The sequence below is a fragment of the Myotis brandtii genome, unplaced genomic scaffold, assembly GCF_000412655.1.
Source record: "Myotis brandtii unplaced genomic scaffold, ASM41265v1 scaffold225, whole genome shotgun sequence".
NCBI classification, from domain to species: Eukaryota; Metazoa; Chordata; class Mammalia; order Chiroptera; family Vespertilionidae; genus Myotis; species Myotis brandtii.
In genome coordinates, this window is record NW_005358435.1 from 354,974 (window position 1) to 373,358 (window position 18,385).

Sequence of the window (18,385 nt, forward strand, 5' to 3'; positions counted from 1 at the left end):
CTATATGTGACACGGCACCAGAGTTAAGTTAGGGTTTTTCAAAATGCTGACACGCCGAGCTCAAAAGGTTCGCCATTACTGATCTAGATCCTTCTAGCATCTTCTATTTGGAAACAAAGGCCTATTCATTCTCTTCTGGGAAAAAGAGACACTGAGGCCCAGGCTGCTTTCAGAGCATGGGGGCAATGGGAACACCTTCTGCTACTTCTCTATCTCAGGATGGTCATGACAAATTAATATTTCAATCAACTCATTTGTTCAACAGATGTATTTATTGCCATATTTCAAAGCTCTTTCCCCTAAATTATCTTCATTTACTCAATAAATGTAGGGAATGGTTATCTGTCAGGCATTCATTGGTGAACAGGCAGACATACCTCTCTTCTCAGGGAGTTGATGGTTGAGTGGGGGAGGCGGGTGGAGCAGACAACCAACCAAACATTATCACCTTCTGGTCAGTGCTGCTGGGAAAGGAGAAGTGCTATCAGTGGTGTGTCAGGAGAAGCTCACCATGTGTGTGTGTGTGTGTGTGTGTGTGTGTGTGTGTGTGTTTGTGTGTAAATTAAGGAAGGCTCACATAAGCTGAGATCTGAAGGAAGAATAGAAATTGTGGGAGAGGAGGTAAGGGATTAGTAATATATTTTCTGAGCTTTCAGATTGAGACACTGTTTGTTTATCCATCCATCCAATCACCCACCCATCCTACACATCCATCCATCCATCCATCCATCCAACAAAAACCTTCTGAGCACCTACTACTACTATATGGCAGGCCATCAGCATGTCAACCATGGTTCTCAGCTTCAGCACTACTGACATTCGAGGCTGGTCATTTTCTGTCCTGGGCACTGTCCTGGGCACTGGTGGGTATTTGGCAGCACCTTTGGCCTCTACCCATCAGATGCCAGTAGGAACACTCCCCAGTCCCGCTCATCAAGGATATCTCCGGACATTTCCCAATGTCATCTGGAGGGCGGGGGCAGAATTGCCTAGTTGTAAACCGCCGATGTAAACAAATAGCTATTTAATATCATATCCGGGGGGATGTGTCCTATGAGGAAAACTTTAAAGTGGGTTAAGGGCCTAGAGAGGGCGGGCCTCACCCACAAGGTGGCCGTTCAGCAGAGATGCAAGTGAAGTGTGGGAACAGCCACACGAAGGGCAGAGGCACAGCCAGTGCAAAGGCACCGTGGTGACGACTTGGGCATCAGGGGGAGAGGGAGGAGCTGGGAGTCCTGAGTGGTCAGGGAGGTCAGTGGGTGTGGTGGGAGGTGGGGCAGCGCCAAGGGCCTGCTCAAGGGCTCATGGCAAGGTCTTGGGTTTTTTATTTTTATTTTTATTGATTTCAGACAGGAAGGGAGAGGAAGAGATAGAAACATCAATGTGAGAGAATCAGTCATCGGCTGCCTCCTGCACAGCCCCCAATGGGGATTGAGCCAGCAATCTGGGTATGTGCCCTGACCGGGAATCAAACTGTGACCTCCTGGTTCATAGGTCGATACTCAACAACTGAGCCATGCCGGCCAGGCAGGTCTTGGGGTTTTACAGTGAGTGACATGTGAGCCACTGGCCGGTTGTGAGCAAGGGTCGAATGATCTGTTTGAAAGCATCACCCTGGCTGCTTTGTCAGGAAGGATGACACCACGGAGAGAGGAGAAATGAGGCCACCAGTCGGGAATCCAGGTTCGGGCCTGGTGCTCAAAGTGTGGTCTTCAGAAGAGGACCTGGGAGCTGGGTGGACGTGCAAAGTCCTAGGCCCATCCCTGACCTCTCGAGTCCTGGGCGGGCGGTTCCACCGCCTGTGCTGGGCGGTTCTGCTTGTGGGTGCTGGGCTTTGTGGCTGGGTTCCTGAGAGAGCTCAGTCTCCTCCTCACAGAGGCCTCTCCCCCACCTCCCATCAGCAACGTCATCAAAGGCCAGCCTCCAGCCGTCCCACCCACCCGGGTGGGTCTCCTGCAGCCTGGATCCGCCTCCCCAGGACCTGCCTCCAGAGCCCCTCACCGCTCCCCAGCCCGGCAGGCGTGGGCTCAGCGGAGATGACAGGTGGCTTCTATGGAGAAGGGCTGACAGGCCTCTCATCCAGGTGATTGACAGCGCCTTAATCAGAGGGAAGAGATGGCGCCTCTACAGTGATGTTTGCTCGGTAAATATTTGACATTATCTCCCCTGCAAACCTGAAAGAGAACTTTAGTTCTCTTTCTTTTTCTGGGAATACAGCAAGTCACAGAACACTCTCCGTATAATTAGTCTGACAGGGAGTGTCTGATTGGGGCTGGGGACCTAACCGGTGGGAGCAAGTGCAGGTTTCTGTGCCTTTCCTGTCCCAGGAGGTTGGGTCACTCACCTGTGCCCCTGGGGCCGGCTCCCTCGGCACACGATGGGCAGACCGCCCTCGGGCGTGTGGCAGGCTCTCATTCCGAGGGTCTGGGGGGCCTGAGACTCGGTCTCTCCAATGAGCTCCAGGTGGCTGCTGGTCTGAGCCCACACTGAAGGGTTAGATCTGTAGGATGTGCCTAAGGTGGCCTCTCACCTAACTGTCCTGAGACGGCTTTCAGAAGTCATTTAAAAGCCTGGCTCGAGTGGCTCAGCTGGTTGAGCATCATCCCGTGTGCAGCAAAGGTCACTGGTTGAATTCCTGGTCAGGGCACATAGACATAGTTGGGTTGCGGGTTCCATCCCAAGTCGGGGCACATAGACATAGTTGGGTTGCGGGTTCCATCCCAAGTCGGGGCACATAGAGAAGGAACCGATAGATGTTTCTCTCTCTTTCTCCCTCTCTCCTACCCCCCCTCCCCCAAAGCATGTCCTTGGATGAGGATTAAAAAAAAAAGAAGTAAGTTAAAGCATGGTTTCAGCATGAGACAGATTTGGACTTGAATTCTTTTTTTTTTATTCTAAAGTTTGTTTTGTTTTTTAAAATATATATATTTTATTGATTTCAGAGAGGAAGGGAGAGGGAGATAGAGACAGTAACATGAATGATGAGAGAGAATCATTGATTGGCTGCCTCCTGCATGCCTACTACTGGGAGTCAATTGAGCCTGAAACCCAGGCATATGACCTGACAGGGAATCGAACCACAACCTCTGGTTCATGGGTTGGCCACTGAGCCACATGGGCCGGGCTGGATTTGAATTCTTGACATGCAAATTACTGGCCGTGTGACTTTGGGCAGATTAGCTCACCTCTCTGCATCTGCACCCTGGACTTAATGACAATGGTTACGTTTTATGACAGTGTAATTAACCTTTAAAAAAACGTAACCTTGAGGAATTTTTAAAGACACCCTCTCCCATAATTATCTTCCTCCTCAGTGAAATTTCTTTTTATTTATTTATTTAACCCCACCTGAGGGTATTTTTTCATTGCTTTTCAGAGAGTGTGGAAGGGAGGAAGGAAAGGAGGGAGGGAGAGGGAGAGAGAAACATTGATGTGAGAGAGACACATTGACTAATTCCTCCCACACGAGTCCCGATCCAGGGCAGGGATCGAGCCTGCAACCCAGGCATGTGCCCTTGACCCCAGGGCTCTTCAGTGACATTTTAATGCCACAGATATATGGTACTTTTTCTGTTTACATACTGTGGACCCTGGGGAACCACAGAGCATTGTAATGGTGAAGATTTTTCACCTCCCCAATAACTAATTTTTGCCCTCGTAGGAGTGATATGCATTGTTGAGAATGCGTATTTTAAGGCAACTGTAAAGATTAAAAAGGTCATTTTGGCCAAGAACCTGACACAGAGTAAATGCTCAGTAACAGTTAAGTATTAATGTGTATTATATAAACAATGTTCAATGTATAGTATTATTAATGCCATATATTATTGTGTTACATTTTATTATATCAGATCCTATCCTATCATACCATTCTACAGCTATTTTCAACCTTTCTCATCTCATGGCACACATAAACTAATTATTACAATTCTGCAGCACACCAAAAAATATATTTTTTGCCAATCAGACAAAAAAAAAAAGAGGTATAATTTTGATTCATTCACACCAGACAGCTATTGTTGTGTTGGCTGCTGTCACTTTTTTATTTGACAATCTAAGGGAAAAGAGGTCAGTGCCCCTGACTAAAGAGTCAGGTTTTGCAGGTTTTAAGCATTCTTGCAGCATATGGTTGAAAATTGCTGCTATATTATCCTATCCTATCCTATCCTATCCTATCCTATCCTATCCTATCCTATCCTATCCTATCCTATCCTATCCTATCCTATCCTATCCTATATTATACTAAACTGTACTATACTATACCATCATATTCTCTCCGTCTAATACCTGCTTCCTGGCTTTGGATGGGAGAGCAAAGGAGCAGAAGGTGACACAGAAACGTGATCCGGCTGAGGTGACCGTGGGCTGGATGCAATAATTTCTGGTTCACTTCGCAGCACCGTGTGATCTCAAAGACATCATTGAACCCTCTGGGTCCCCGTGTCGTCATCTCTACCCTGGGCACGACACACCTTTCCTCTCTATAGTGCAGTGCCAGCACATCTTCACCGAGCGCCCACCATGCTGTGCAGGGGAGGGGATGCAGGGGACGCAGCTAGGGAAGGCTGCCTGCGGCTCTGCCCTCCGGCCCGTGCAGTGGACAGCAGACAGCACAAATCCCTGTAAGGGCAATGGCTTTGCAAAAGGGCAGTCCAGGTGCCACCAGAGGTCAGGGGACTTCCAGACTAGAGTCAGAGAAGAACGCAGGGTCTCAGCCCTTGCAAAGGCGAGGGCTGGCATTGAGAGGTCTCTCGTTGGGCTGGAGTGTAGAATGTGCTGGAAGAGGCCAGTGTCCCCGACAGCAGGAGCCAGACCAGGCAGGGCCTCAGGCTGGCCAAGGACATTGGACAGGTTCCCAGGGCCACCGAGAGCCACTAAAAGGGTGAGGATGAGCAGGAGTGGCTGGGGTGCAGGAAGAACATCAGGTGTCTTCCCAAGGTCTTTCCACTCCCCCGGGGACAGGAGGAGCTTAGTTCTGGAGCCTGGGAAGGAGACCGAGGGGGACTGGGTAACTTAGGGGGAGAATGAGACACCGATTCCTATGTCCAAGTTCTTTGCTGCCACACTGCCATTTGCTGCAATGTGTCTCTCCTCTGTTCCCCATCGCACAGCTCTCCAGGTCACACTGCTGGCCTGGGAAACCCGGGCACTTTCTGCTCTAACCACAGAACTTGGCCCAGTGATCAAGCCAGCACCTGTAAAGGACTGGCTATTTGCCAAGCCCCATGCTAGGGCTTATGAGAGAGTGGCTTTCCTGTATCACAAACTTGGGTCTGAATTCTGGGTCCACCATGTCGAGGGGTATGGGATCAGGGGCATCCTGGTCTTCTCACCTGTAAAACGGGGTCTGAGTACACACATCCTGGGGTCATTGGAGGATTGGGACATTTCTTAACATCATGTCTTACTCATTGGGTAAGCATCAGCATGGGGTGCATATTGGGGTGTTAGCTAGGACTCCTCCACGCATTCATTGATTCTTTCAACACATATCATTTAAAAAAATATTTTTATTGATTTCAGAGAGGAAGGGAAAGGGAGAGAGAGACAGAAACATCAATGATGAGAGAGAACCATTGATTGGCTGCCTCCTGGGTGCCCCCCACTAGGGATGGAGCCCACAACTTGGGCATGTGCCCTGACTGGGAATAGAACCGTGACCTCCTGGTTCGTAAGTTGAACCTCAACTATGGCGCCACACAGACTAGGCTCAACACATATTCTCTTGAGCATCTGTGATAAGTGAGACATGATAGGATGTTCTAGAAGTTGAGTCTACAATGTTGAACCAAACAGGATTTGGTCTCTGCCCTCATGGAGTCTACAATTTAATGACAGTGTAACAAAGGTGGGCAAATGTGTTTGTTAAGAGGCCAGAGAGTTAATATTTTTAGTTTTGGGGCCAAGAGAAAAAAATCTAGTGACAACAATGTCACTATGACTTGAAGAGTGAGTGCAGACGGGGGGACATGTGAGTCCCACAGAGGGTCTCTGTCATAGCAATTGAACTTGGCTGCTAAAGACGATGAGTAAACGAATGGGTGTGGCTATCCTATCTAATAAAGATGGAACATGCAATTGACCATCACACCATCACAAAAAGATGGCAACGCCCATAGCCACACGATGGCGGCGCCCAGTCCCCTCAGCCCCATAGGAGTCCCCCAGTCCTTTCAGCCCTGCCGGGACGGGTGGGGAGGGGGCAAAGTCCCCCAGTCCTTTCAGCCTGAACTGATTACTATGGCAAATGGACCAAGAAGGTTTTCAGCAAGTGTGATAAGCAAGTGTGATAAGCAAGGGTGAGAAGCAAGCGTGATAAGCAAGGGTGAGAAGCAAGTGTGAGAAGCAAGGGTGAGAAGCGGTTTTCAGCAAGTGTGAGAAGCAAGGGTGAGAAGCAAGCCTTGGCAGGTTCGAGGGAGAGCCAGCGGGCTCAGGGCCGCTGCGCCTGGGGAGGCCCTCGGAGTTCAGTTCTGAAACTGCAGGGACCCGCTCCAGAGCGGGCTGGGGAGGAAGTGTCGCTGCCGCCCGCCCAGCGCCAGGTCCCTGGCTAAGGAAGCGGGTCCCAGTCGCAGCCACGGGGCCTGGCGGGCCTGTCTCACCCCGGACTACCGTGGCTGAGCTCTGGCAGGGGTGGTGAACGCCTCAGGGATCACTGTCTGCCCCTGGGACACCTGCAGACACCGGTGGACTGGGCGCGGGTTGAACGTTTTAGTGAAAATGGGATGCCTGAGCCCCGCACCGCCGCGCCCCAGTCTCTGGCGAGGAGAGGGCACCGGGATCGGGGGTGCAGCCTCGGGACCCCTTTAGGAGGCACCGGGGCTTGGGAGGGGCTGGGAGAAGACGGCCCCGGTCGCCGGGCTGACAGCAGGACGGACCCAAGGTGCCTCTAGTTGCCATCACCCGCCCAGCGCTGGGCCGCGGGCCCTCACTCCGGAGCTCAGCTATAGGAGGCGCCGGCCCCGGGATGTTTTTCCTGTTATCTGGCTGGAAGTACAGGAGGCAGTTGAATTAGAGTCATGATTGTAATTTAATTTCTCCAAACTCAGAGAGCTATTTTCTTTCCAAATACATCAGGGGCCAGGAAACGTTCAAAGAACTGGGGAACCATTCCCAAATCAGGAAGGGAAGTCACAGGGTGTATACTATTGCTACGAATACAGTATTTTCTACTACTTACAACATATACAATGTAATGTATTAGATGCCTTCCTATCGCATGAAGTATGTATTCTCATAGAGTAATGCTGGTAGATATGTTATAGTTATGGCAGTATGTCATATCCTATCTATACTAATAAAAGGGTAATATGCTAATTAGACCAGGATACCTTCCAGGAGACCTTCCGGACGTCTTTCTGGACAAAGCCATGGTGGTGGGGCCGAGGCAGAGGTGGTTAGGGGCGATCAGGCCAGGAGGGGAGGGCAGTTGTGGGCGATCAGGCTGGCAGGGGGGGCAGTTGTGGGCGAGCAGGCAGGCAGGAGAAGGGTAGTTGGGGGCGAGCAGGCCGGCAGTTGGGGGTGAGCAGGCCAGCAGGGAGAGCAGTTGGGGATGAGCAGGCCGGCATGGGGGCATAGTTGGGGGCGAGCAGGCTGGCAGGCAAAGTGGTTAGGCGTGATCAAGCAGGCAGGCAGGTGAGCGGTTAGGAGCCAGCAGTCCCAGATTGTAAGAGGGATGTCCGACTGCCCACAGGGATCGGGCCTAAACTAGCAGTCGGACATCCCCCAAGGGGTCCCAGATTGGAGAGGGTTCAGGCCGGGCTGAGGGACTTCCCCCCCACCCCCAATGAACGAATTTCGTGCACCAGGCCACTAGTATTCCATAAAACATTGTTGAAGAAAATCAGGCCTTGGCTGGGTAGCTCAGTTGGTTAGAGTGTTTCCCCGATATGCCAAGGTTGCAGGTTTGATTGCCCGGTCAGGACTCATATAAGAATCAACCAATGAATGCATAGATAAGTGGAACAGCAAATTGATATTTCTCTCTCTTTCTCTCTTCCTCTTTCGCTCTCTCTAAAAATCAACAAAATAAAAACAAAAAAGAGGTAGGGGTTAGATTTGGCCCTGGGCTGCAGTCTGTTGCCTTGGGGTCCTCTCTGGCCCCTGAAGCCTACCTCTCACACTCTTTTCAGGGACTGAAAGTCCTGGGTGTCAAAGCTCCCACCATGCCCTGCAGCAGCCCTCCACCAATAGCTGAGCACAGGCGGTGCATAAACACCCCAGTTCTCTCAGGTGGATGCCTTAGGTGTGTCCTGCCCTGTCTCCAAGTTCCATGGGATCAGCCCCATTGCCCATGGTGGTCATTGCTCTTGAAGCCCATTTATTGGCTTTCCCTTCCCCTTTCCTCTATTGTTGTTCCTTGGCTTCACCTCCTGTATAAACTACTTGCCCACACATCCTCATCCCCAGGCCTGTGTCCACAGGAAATCAATCAAGGACAGATGGAGACTGGGGTGTTGGAGGATCTTGAGCAGGGGTCAGCCAATTATGGCCCATGGGCCAAATCCAGCCTGTTGCTTTTGTTTTTGTAATTAAAGTTTTATTGGAACACAGCCACACCCATTTGTTTACTATTACCAGTGGCTGCTTTTCATTTTAATGGCAGAGTTGAGCTGTTGTGTCAGACCGATGGCCCACAAAGCCAAAAGTATTTACCATCTGACCTTTCAAGGAAAATGTGTGCTTACCTTTGGCCTTGAGGTACAAAGGTGGCATAGTCTGACTTACTTTACTAAAACATCTCTCCAGCTGCTGTATGGAGAGTGGATTTGGGTTGGCGGGCTTACGGACCAGTTAGGAGGCCACCAGTGAAGTCCAGGAGAGAGACAAGTGAACCGATCTGAGTTGTATTTTGAAGTGAGAAGCAACAGAACTGTTGCTGAACTGAGGGATGTGTGTTTGTATATTTTTGTTCTTCTAATGCTCCTTTGAGAAATTAGCTTTATCTTCAACATCCCTTCCTTTGAGAATCCTTCATGGCTTCTCAGGTTGGTTGGGGCCACCTCTGTACTCCTCCAGTCCCTAGACTCCTCCTCTCCTAGTGTCCTGTTCTTCCTTTTCTCTTGCCTTAGAGCAGAGATAACATGACAGAGCCCAGATTTTGACTCTAGACCTTGTTCTCAGAACCCTCATCACCCTGCTTTATCAGTGTGAGTCTCAGACCTAGCGTATAGTAGGTGCTCAAGAAATAGTCACTGAATGAATGAAGACTAACAACTCTGGTTTGGTCCACACTGCTTATTCCAACACTCTGCCTTAGCTGCCCCCCACACTCCTTTCCTCACCTGTCCTGCTATTTCTAGCCTGGATTCTCATATTTTATGGCCTAGACATGGGGCCAGGGCAATGAAGTGGAGCCCACAGGTGACACTATAGCCACCATCATTAATGAATGTGGGTCTCATGCAATCAGGTGGCCCAAACACTGTGAGCTCGCTGTGAGCAGACAAGTCATTTCTGGGCGGCCATCCATGTCTGCTTGGGCAGCTCGTGTGTGAAACACGGTCCGATTCTCCCAGCACATTAGAGGAGTGAGGGGAGAACACAGGGAAACAGTGCTAGGCAGGGCCATCGCTCTGGGGTGGAGAGGCCGGGCCGCCTCAATCATGTCCGCCCTCTGCCTTGTAGCCTTGAATTTGTGAGACAGCTGCCCACAGCCTCTGCTCAGATTGCATCATAAATTTCTTGGGCACAAGCTGGCCAGATCTGGGAGCGTGCAGAGGCAGCCTGGAAGCCAAGCTGGGGTGCAGGCATTTGTTAAAAAAATCCACTGGAGATTAGGGTGGATGCTGGGCGTGGTGGAGGTCCCAGCCATATTCCCTGGCATGGCCCCCTGGGGGCCAGCGCTCCTCCTCCACGCCCTCCTTCCCCTCTCCCGCCTCTCTCCTCTCTCCTCTCTCTCACCATCTTTAAAAAACACACATAGGCAGAAGCCAGTCCATCAAATGTCATTACAGATTTATTAAGCCTGATGTAGAAAGACATTTAACAGTAACATCTTCCGAAAGAATAAAAAGAGCACTTCTATTCAGTCTTGTGCTTTGAAAATCTAAATATATTTTTATCATATAAATAATTCTTTTCATGTTTTAAGTGCATCTGTGTTTCTTTTCTTCTTCTTCTTCTTCTCTCCTTAAATTTTCATTTTTTCAGTTGGCCAAAGCGGAAGTCGTTGTTGACGGAAATGAAGCCTTTGCAAAGCTGAGGTGCTGGGGCCTGCCTGCGTGCTGTGGTGGGAGCTGGGCTTCAGAAAGGGGCTCACAAGCATTACAATGAGGAACAGCAACATCACAAGTGAACACTCCCAGGTCCTTAGTGCCGGCTGTTGGCTTTCCCGATGCAAATTACGATAAGGTTTCAGATGGGGACAGTCTATCCCAATAACTGCTGAGTGGGAAGAAATAAAGGACTTTTTTTTTTTTTTGTCAGAAAGGAAAGAGTTATCACGTTCAAAAATGTAAATAATACTCTTATAAAAAGCTTTTGGATGGAAATGAGGGGCTCCACATAACCTTGGCGAGCGTGTGGTTGTTATGTTTTCACAATAGCGAAAGAAGTACTATTATCGAGGGTTTTAATTACAATTCTAAAGTAGAATAATTTTCCTAAAAAGACAACGACCCAAAACTCTTTAGATGTAAAAAATAATGCCTTTGGTGATATAACTTAAGGGTTTCCTTCATCTCCACCATCAGAATTTATTTCCACCGGTGAAATTACACTTTACATAATATCTCCTTCTAGAGACAACGTCCACGCTGCAGCTCGATCGCAGGCACACATCTTGACTGCACCCAAACCAAGTCATTCAACGAGGAGAGCTGGTCTGAAGGTTCTTTTTATTTTTTTTAACCTGATGTAAGTGATAGGGGACATCAAGACCAGATTGTTTCTAATTAGGAGGGGCGACAGGCTGGTGGCACCAACGGACACAAGCAGGAGCACCTTTCCTGAAAATCCCTGTGTTCTTTTCCAGCCAGAAAGCCGTTGTTCCCAGAGGGGGCTGTTTGTCTTTGGGCGGTGACAGTGCGGCCCAGCCTGCGGACATTTGCTAAGTCACTGCCGTGAGCACTAGCATGCAGGACGGTGGGGGGTGAAGGTCAGTGTGACCAGCCAGGGGCGAATTTTCCAGGCCCCAGAAGCGTGGGCATGGGTGCCTATCTGTGATGAATCTGTTTGGCCACAGGGTGGTATAATTTTCCTGGCAGAAAACTTTTTTTTTTTTTTCATTGCAAGGACAATTTATAATCATCAAAAACAAGTGAAACATGGTTTTGATTAAAACAGCCTGTTGGCTCAATAATCTCTGTAATTTTAAAAACATCCTTAATGCAGAAGAAGAGCAGGCCGATGTCAGGAATGGCCTGGGGCCCCATTACAACAGCCACCGAATAAATAAAGAGAAGAAATGCGAGGTCATAAAAACAAAATTAAGCTAATGTTTCAAATTTTGACAATTATGAATTCTTCCTCTAAGAAGACATTAAAAAATTTTCAGGCACTATTAGATAAAATACAAAGAGGGTAATCTATGCGGCTTTCCCAAGGGGTAGAGCATGCCTTGAAAGGAAAACTTGGAATTAAGTCGCCGGTTCCTCCCTCGATCTGGCAGTGGGATGGGACTCATGCAGACAGACAACGTGGGTCTCAGAATTCCTTTGTAAACTCAGACCTAATGCTTTCATAAGCTATTGAAAGAGAATGATCAGCAAAAAGTTACAAGCATTTTTTTCCCCTTCTATACAAAAGAATCCCCATTGTGGGCCAGTTTGGTAGGAAACAGAAACAAGCAAATATAACAAAATCTGTGTTCATACATGGCAATATAGTTAATATATACAAATATGTACAGTATAAAAATGAACGGGGCGTACGTTCCCAGCCATCCACGCTGCATGGTACACAGGAGGACTGCCTGGCTTCCCTCCGCGTTTACAGGCAAACACATTATACACAGCATGCAGGCCTGGAACATGAGTGCGTCCGCACAGAGATATTAGACAGGGATGGTGGCCGCCAATTTTTTTGGAAAATGACTAGCCTGCTTTCCTAATATAAAAATGTGTTTGCCTTTCTTCGCTGGCAAATAAACACTGTCTTTCAGAGTGAGGATGAATGTAATTTTCCCAACTCACTCTGCCCTATCTTCCCCCGCCGCCCCAGCCAATGCCTTTTCAAAAAGCACCCCCCCCCGAATTCATGTAAATCTGGAATTATGCAATGTAAACATGGGTGATGTGTCAAATTTTCTAAAAAGCTACAAGCATTCTGCAGAGTGAGAATGGAGTGACCGCTAAAGAGAGTGTATATGATCAACTACCTGGTTGACTTTAAAGGGATATGGACTTTGATGATAGCAGGCTGATAGTACCTGGCTGTTAAAATCACAGCCAGAAAAATTAGAAAGATGCCAGCATGCCAGAGACTAAAAAGTATACTGTATCCCGAGATATCATGGCATTTAAGAACCCTGAGCCAAATGAAAATTGTTTCGTATGGAAGCTTTTTTTGACTTGCATTGCTCATTCTAGAATCTGATGTGTGATAAGCCAAAATATTGTATTGTAAACCAGAACGTTTCGGTTGTATTTATCTCAACTCAGAGCATGAAGAGTTTATACTTTTTCTCTGCAGACCGGTTTAATTTTGTGTATTTAAAAAATATACGCACACATTTATAATTCCTGGATGTTACATAGGTCAATTAGAAAGCGAGCGAAAATATTACTGCACGAAGTCTTCACCTTTGAGATATAAGCGCATGACTGTTCAAGTTCTGTAAATATAAGCCTTTGCCTGGGGACTGATAGGTTTCAGGTTCAAGGTAATTCAGTGAACACATTGAAATTTATTTTCTGGAGGGGCTGAAGGGAGTGGTAGATTTCTTTTTTTTTAGTAATGCATTTGCTCAAATTTTTCAACTTCTCTTGGGGATTCTCACAAAAGAGTTATTATGTGTACTGTACTTCCCAAAGCAGCTTTAAGCAAATAAACATCGCACACAGGGCTGTGAGTATGGAATCTGACTTTCTCAAACAGATCATTCTTTTAAAAGGCCTTAATGATACTCAGATGGCTATCGGGAAAATCACTTGCGTGCTGAGAGGTGTCAGCTCAGGGTGCCATTCCTTCTAAGAGCCATTTTGCTTGCAATATATTTTTCCAAAGGAAATGGGCAGGATCCTCTTGCAGAAATAGCGTTCCACCTGGTCCCAGCATTTTAAAACAGTCCTCTCCTAATCCATAAAACATTTCCAGTTTTCCCTCAAGCTCTGGGCTGCCTTGCGCATGAATAATTTTTGGAGAAACACCCACGCCCGCTAGCCCATGGTTCGTAACTATGGGAAGGAGGTTGACTCTGGCCTGGAAATTGTGTATCTCGGTTTGCCTCCGAACCTGTCACAGGAAACCACAGGAGATAAGTGGCTTGTACTTTGGATGAAGAGGTGAAATTCCCTGGTAGAAATTCTGAAGATGATTCACCAGTGTCAAGTGTTTAATGCTTCCCTACAATGAAAACGTGTGTGTCTGTCTGGGGTGGCTGGAAATTTGTCTCTCTTTCTCCTTCCTGCTAGATCTTTGCTTCCAAGTATTTCGTGGATATTTTGAGAAAGTGCCACAGAGAGGGAGGGAGGAAGTGAAATTAGCATTTTGATATCTTACAGGGGGAAAAGACATAAATCAAAAGTTCAGCTGTGATTTTTTTTTGTTTTGTTGTTGTTGCCTAATGCATGAACCAAATAGATATACTTGTATTGGTCTTTAGAACGACAGATGTATATGTGTGTGTTTAAAGCCTCCAACTTATTTTTTTCTTCTTCTTATTATTTTAGCATTCATCAACATACTTCTATTCTTGTTGCAGAGAATAAATAATAATGTGAAAATAACATTATAATCTTTTTAAAAAAGCAAAAACATTTAACAAGCTTAAAAATGAAACCGGATGAAAAAGGTTAGAACACAAATAACCCGGGGAATGACAGATGGAGAAGTAACAGAATGCAAGCACCTTGGAAGGCCTCGTAATCTTTGGATTTACTGTGAAAACGTTCAGAAAATCATAGACTCTTACTGTGGCCCTAGAAAATAACAGTGAAATTCACACACACACACACACACACACACACACACACACACCTCCTCACTGCTTGACCAGCGTTACATAAGTGCTTCCCAAATGTATCATTTCATTTGTTTGTTTTCTGCATTTCAACTAAGCTCAGTGGCTTGTGCCTGTGACATTAATTGTGCAAGACTCAAACAACCAAGTAGGCACATTTTGGGGTGAGTTTTAAGAAATCTACTGGTGACCTTAAAGAAATTCCGTGGGGACTGTCCGGGCTATACAATTTATTCTATGATTATATTCTGCTTTTAGGCCTTGACCTATTTTTAAGCTATTTCCTCCTGGTATATTTTTCAGAAGGAGAATTCCCTATTCTGGAATATTATTTTGAAAAACAGAACCAAAGCACAAATAACACAGGGAGTTGGACCCCATGTGAGCCCCCGCTCTCCCCCAGCCGCCCCCCAGCTGCCTGGTGTCATATGTTTGGGAGCTGCGGTCCATACCCAGGGCCTTGTGTGGCTTCTTCACGTTGTACCCCATGGCACCCAGGACGCTGTTGTGCACACAGCAGCTGCCCACTAAGAATTGTTGGATGAATTTGCTGAATACATTGTGTTTCCTGTTCTGCCCTGTGTCCTCAGTGTTTTGTAACAGGTTGTAAAACGGGGCAAAATACACAAAACTTAATTATTTATACAGTTTTATCAATGGACACTTCCTTTTGCAGCTGGTCGGTGGCCTTAGCTAGAAAGAGGGAGGGGGAAGGAAAGGCAACCGCCCCCCCCCCCCCCCCCCCTCACTGATACCAGGGGTAGTGGCCGGATGGAGATTCTTGAGTGTAATTTGCATGTCATCTTCCTTTCCATTTCCCAAGTCCCGGCTGATCAGAACTACATTTATTCACAGAGAGGAGAAGAATGGTAAAGCAGATACAAACATTCTCCTGAGTTCATGCTACTTAGTTTTTCCCTCTAGAAAGGAGCTTGAGAAGCCTCGCAGGGCTTGCCAAGTGAAGACAGGCTGAGTCTCTAGGAATATACTCAGAATTGTGTGTATTTCACAGCGCGAGCCCAGATCTGTTTCCTAAGAACATTAGCAGCTGTCCCTCAGCAGTGACATTTACGGTTACCAAGCGACGATTCATGAGTCTTACCAAATTTATCAATATTTTTGTCTCTCGCCTCCCACCCCACCCCTCCATAGAAATTGCACTAACAAAACTGTATGGATTATATGTTGAAGCAGATGATTTATTTTTTTTCTTAGAAGGGAGACTATTTCCACGGAGCTGAGAACTGCATTGTTCCCCTCCATCCCCCCCCCCCCCCCCCCCCAAGAGCTCAAGAATTTGCTTTTGGACATTGCGGCAGAATCTGAATTATGAAACTTTATCGAATACCCCTGGGTTGGAGCAGGCAATTTTGCACAGCTTCAAGAACCTCAATGCTAATGCACTGATTTCCCTTTAATAGAATTTCGTTGTCGAAGGACAGGGCTCAGTAGAGTCCACCCTTCAATCTTAACCCATCCAAAGACTGTTCCTTTCCGGTTGAGCTCCATTCATTTCTGGTTGAATAGGTTAAGCAAAGACAGACCTCGCTGTTCTCAATTCACTTTATGATCCTCCCATCATAAAAAATAATATCAGCACCTTGCTTTTCATGTCAGAACTACATTTGAGCCGCTATTTCCTATGCCCATGAGTAAATCCCATAAAAGCCGCCCCGTTGTACTGTTGTGATTTTTCCTTGTGGGTGATTGATTGATGGATGAGTGCTGACACCTCAATGAAGCTATTTCGACTGCCATCTCAATCCGATGATGTGAGGGCTGTATTTTCTGTCCATGCCTCATTACTTCAGAATGACATTCCTGGAACTTCATTTACTTTTTCCCTCCTTCCCTGAAGCGCCATATTTTTCCCCATCTAGGTTATGCATGCCATAAAAAAAGCAATTTGCTATTATATGTGGCATAAGGGCAACACTTTCCCTAGGAGGTAAATAAGAAGTTTTTTTTTTAAAATCCCAATGTTGAATTTAGGGATCATGTCAAAAGTTCCAAAAACAATTCAACAGGCAGCCTCCATGAGAAATGGTGAAGAGGATATATTTGGTTTCATTTTGTTGGTGTTGAGATTTTTTTGGTGTGTGATAACCTTGGTCATTAAAGCAACAACAAAAATACTCCTTTTGTTTCAAAATCATCTAGTTCTTTGTGTTGTGCCAAGAACCACCTATTGCTGAGTAGCAGGTTGCAACACAATCCAGCCTTAGTTGTCCTTTGAGAATAAGGAAATTCACTGTTTAAATGCAATGATGGATTTCTCTATTAGAGCTTGCTTTCCGTTGTATAGAAAAGGCTCAACTCGAGTAAACAGATCTACCCCCTGCATTTCCAGAGTGTGCACTAGGTATGCAAGACTTTTAATATTAAAACACACTCGTAGCTTTTCCAAGTTGACGCAAGACCTGATTTTAATCTGTGTAATACAGTATTCCTGTTAATAATAACGTATAATTAAGACATCCGTTAAAAATCCATAACGTTAATTTAATGGAGAAAATCTAATACAGTTCTATTGGAATTTTTACGTTAAATTAACTTTAACGGGCTTTTAATGGATGTCTTAATTAGATCTCATTATTAACGGGAATATTCCACAAATTAAAATTGGGCCCTCAAAGTTTTAATGAAAAAAGTTGCAGAAACACATTTCAAATGGACACCCTATTTCATGCTCTCCGTTGCTTCTGAAGCCGAGCTCGCCTCAGAGCCATAAACAACCGTCCTGCCGAAGAGATTGCGGGCCAGGCTGCGGCTGAACTTCCCAGCCTGCCGTGGCCTCAGCTTCTTGCTTCCTCTCAGAGTGGGCATCGCATCAAGCTCCCCCTTCTCCCAATCTGCAGGCTCCTACGACAGTGGCACAGGCTTAAAACTATTTTTTTTTTTTTAACCCAGTGAAGATGACGACCATAGAGAACACGTCTTCGGCAGCCACACGGTTAAGCCTGACTGTTTGAACAACTCTCACAGAAGATGAACATTGTCCGGAGGTTTCCTTGGCTCAAAGTCTGGTTTAACTTAATAATTCTTCCACTTTGCGGTGATGAATGGCTCCCCAGTGCAGGGGCAGGACTGGGCAATCCAGGTGCAACCGTAATTGTTGCTCCGAACAGAAACATTTCCTTAGACAAACGCTCCCAGGGGGGTTATAAATAGGAAACGGACATTACCGGGAGAAGCCGGCTTCCCAGCGGCCACAGCTCGTGCAGCCCACTTGGACATGAAACTATGGAGACTTCGACTCCCCCCACCCGCCACCCTTTCCTGTCAAGTGTTACAAACGGACAAAATAAGCCCATCGGTGTTCTCGGGCGTGATTTTTCTTCAGGGGCACTTTGTTTCCTCGTGACAGTGAAAAGGGGGCCATAGAGACGAGCCGGCCCCACTGCAGTTTATCAATGAAAATCTAATATCGTCCATAAGCAGAGAAGTGGAAATCAATACTTCATTACCAAATTGTTAGTGCGGACGAAGAGAAATGGCTGGGCGGGTTTTTTGGGCAATCTTCCGAGAGCAGGGCGCCAGGAGTTCAATGTCAGAAGCGGGGGTGGTGCAACCCAGGGCTCCGCGTGAGGGGATCCAGGCTGGAGAGCTGGAACTAAGGCATTTGTCCTGTAATGGGAACCAGAACAACAACAAAAAGGTGCGTTATTTTCTGAGGGATAGCTCGGTGGTTATTTCCCCAGGTAGTCAAATTGCCCACCGAGACCAGTGCATTGGTATTAATGTTCTGCGCAGAGTCCTAGTTAGGTCTGGTCTAGGGTATGCTATAACCAGTTGATGGAATATAGAAATGAAGAGCCAATTTAGGGAAAAAAAATTAAAATATAATTTAGGGAAGAGATATTTGTACATCATGTTCACAGCATTATTCATAACTAGAGGCCCAGTGCATGAAATTTGTGCATGGGGGAGGTGTCCCTTAGCCCAGCCTGCACCCTCTCCAATCTGGGACCCCTTGGGGGATGTTCGACTGCCGGTTTAGGCCTGATCCCTGTCCCTAAACCGGCAGTCCAACATCCCTCTCACAATCCGGGACTGCTGGCTCCTAACTGCTTGCCTGCTGGTCTGCCTGACTGCCCCTAACTGCTTCTGCCTGCCAGCCTGATTGCCCCTTAACTGCTTCCCTGCTGGCCTGATTGATGCCGAACTGCTCCCCTGCCAGCCCGATTGCTCCAAACTGCCCTCCCCTGCTGGCCTGTTTGCCCCCAACTGCCCTTCCCTGTAGGCCTGGTCACATCCAACTGCCCC

The 18,385-nt window shown here is 47.1% G+C and overlaps 1 protein-coding gene across 2 annotated transcripts in view; it reads right to left on the reverse strand.

The window, feature by feature from the left end:
• Positions 1-17,047: 17,047 nt before the first annotated feature.
• Positions 17,048-18,385, reverse strand: part of TSHZ2 (teashirt zinc finger homeobox 2) — a 443,028-nt gene continuing 441,690 nt past the window's right edge. For both annotated transcript variants that reach the window (XM_005866185.1, XM_005866184.2), the window contains exon 3: positions 17,048-17,746. In XM_005866185.1, coding sequence (XP_005866247.1) covers positions 17,745-17,746 — 2 coding nt within the window. In that variant the 3' untranslated portion in view covers positions 17,048-17,744. The remainder of the gene's footprint in view (positions 17,747-18,385) is intronic.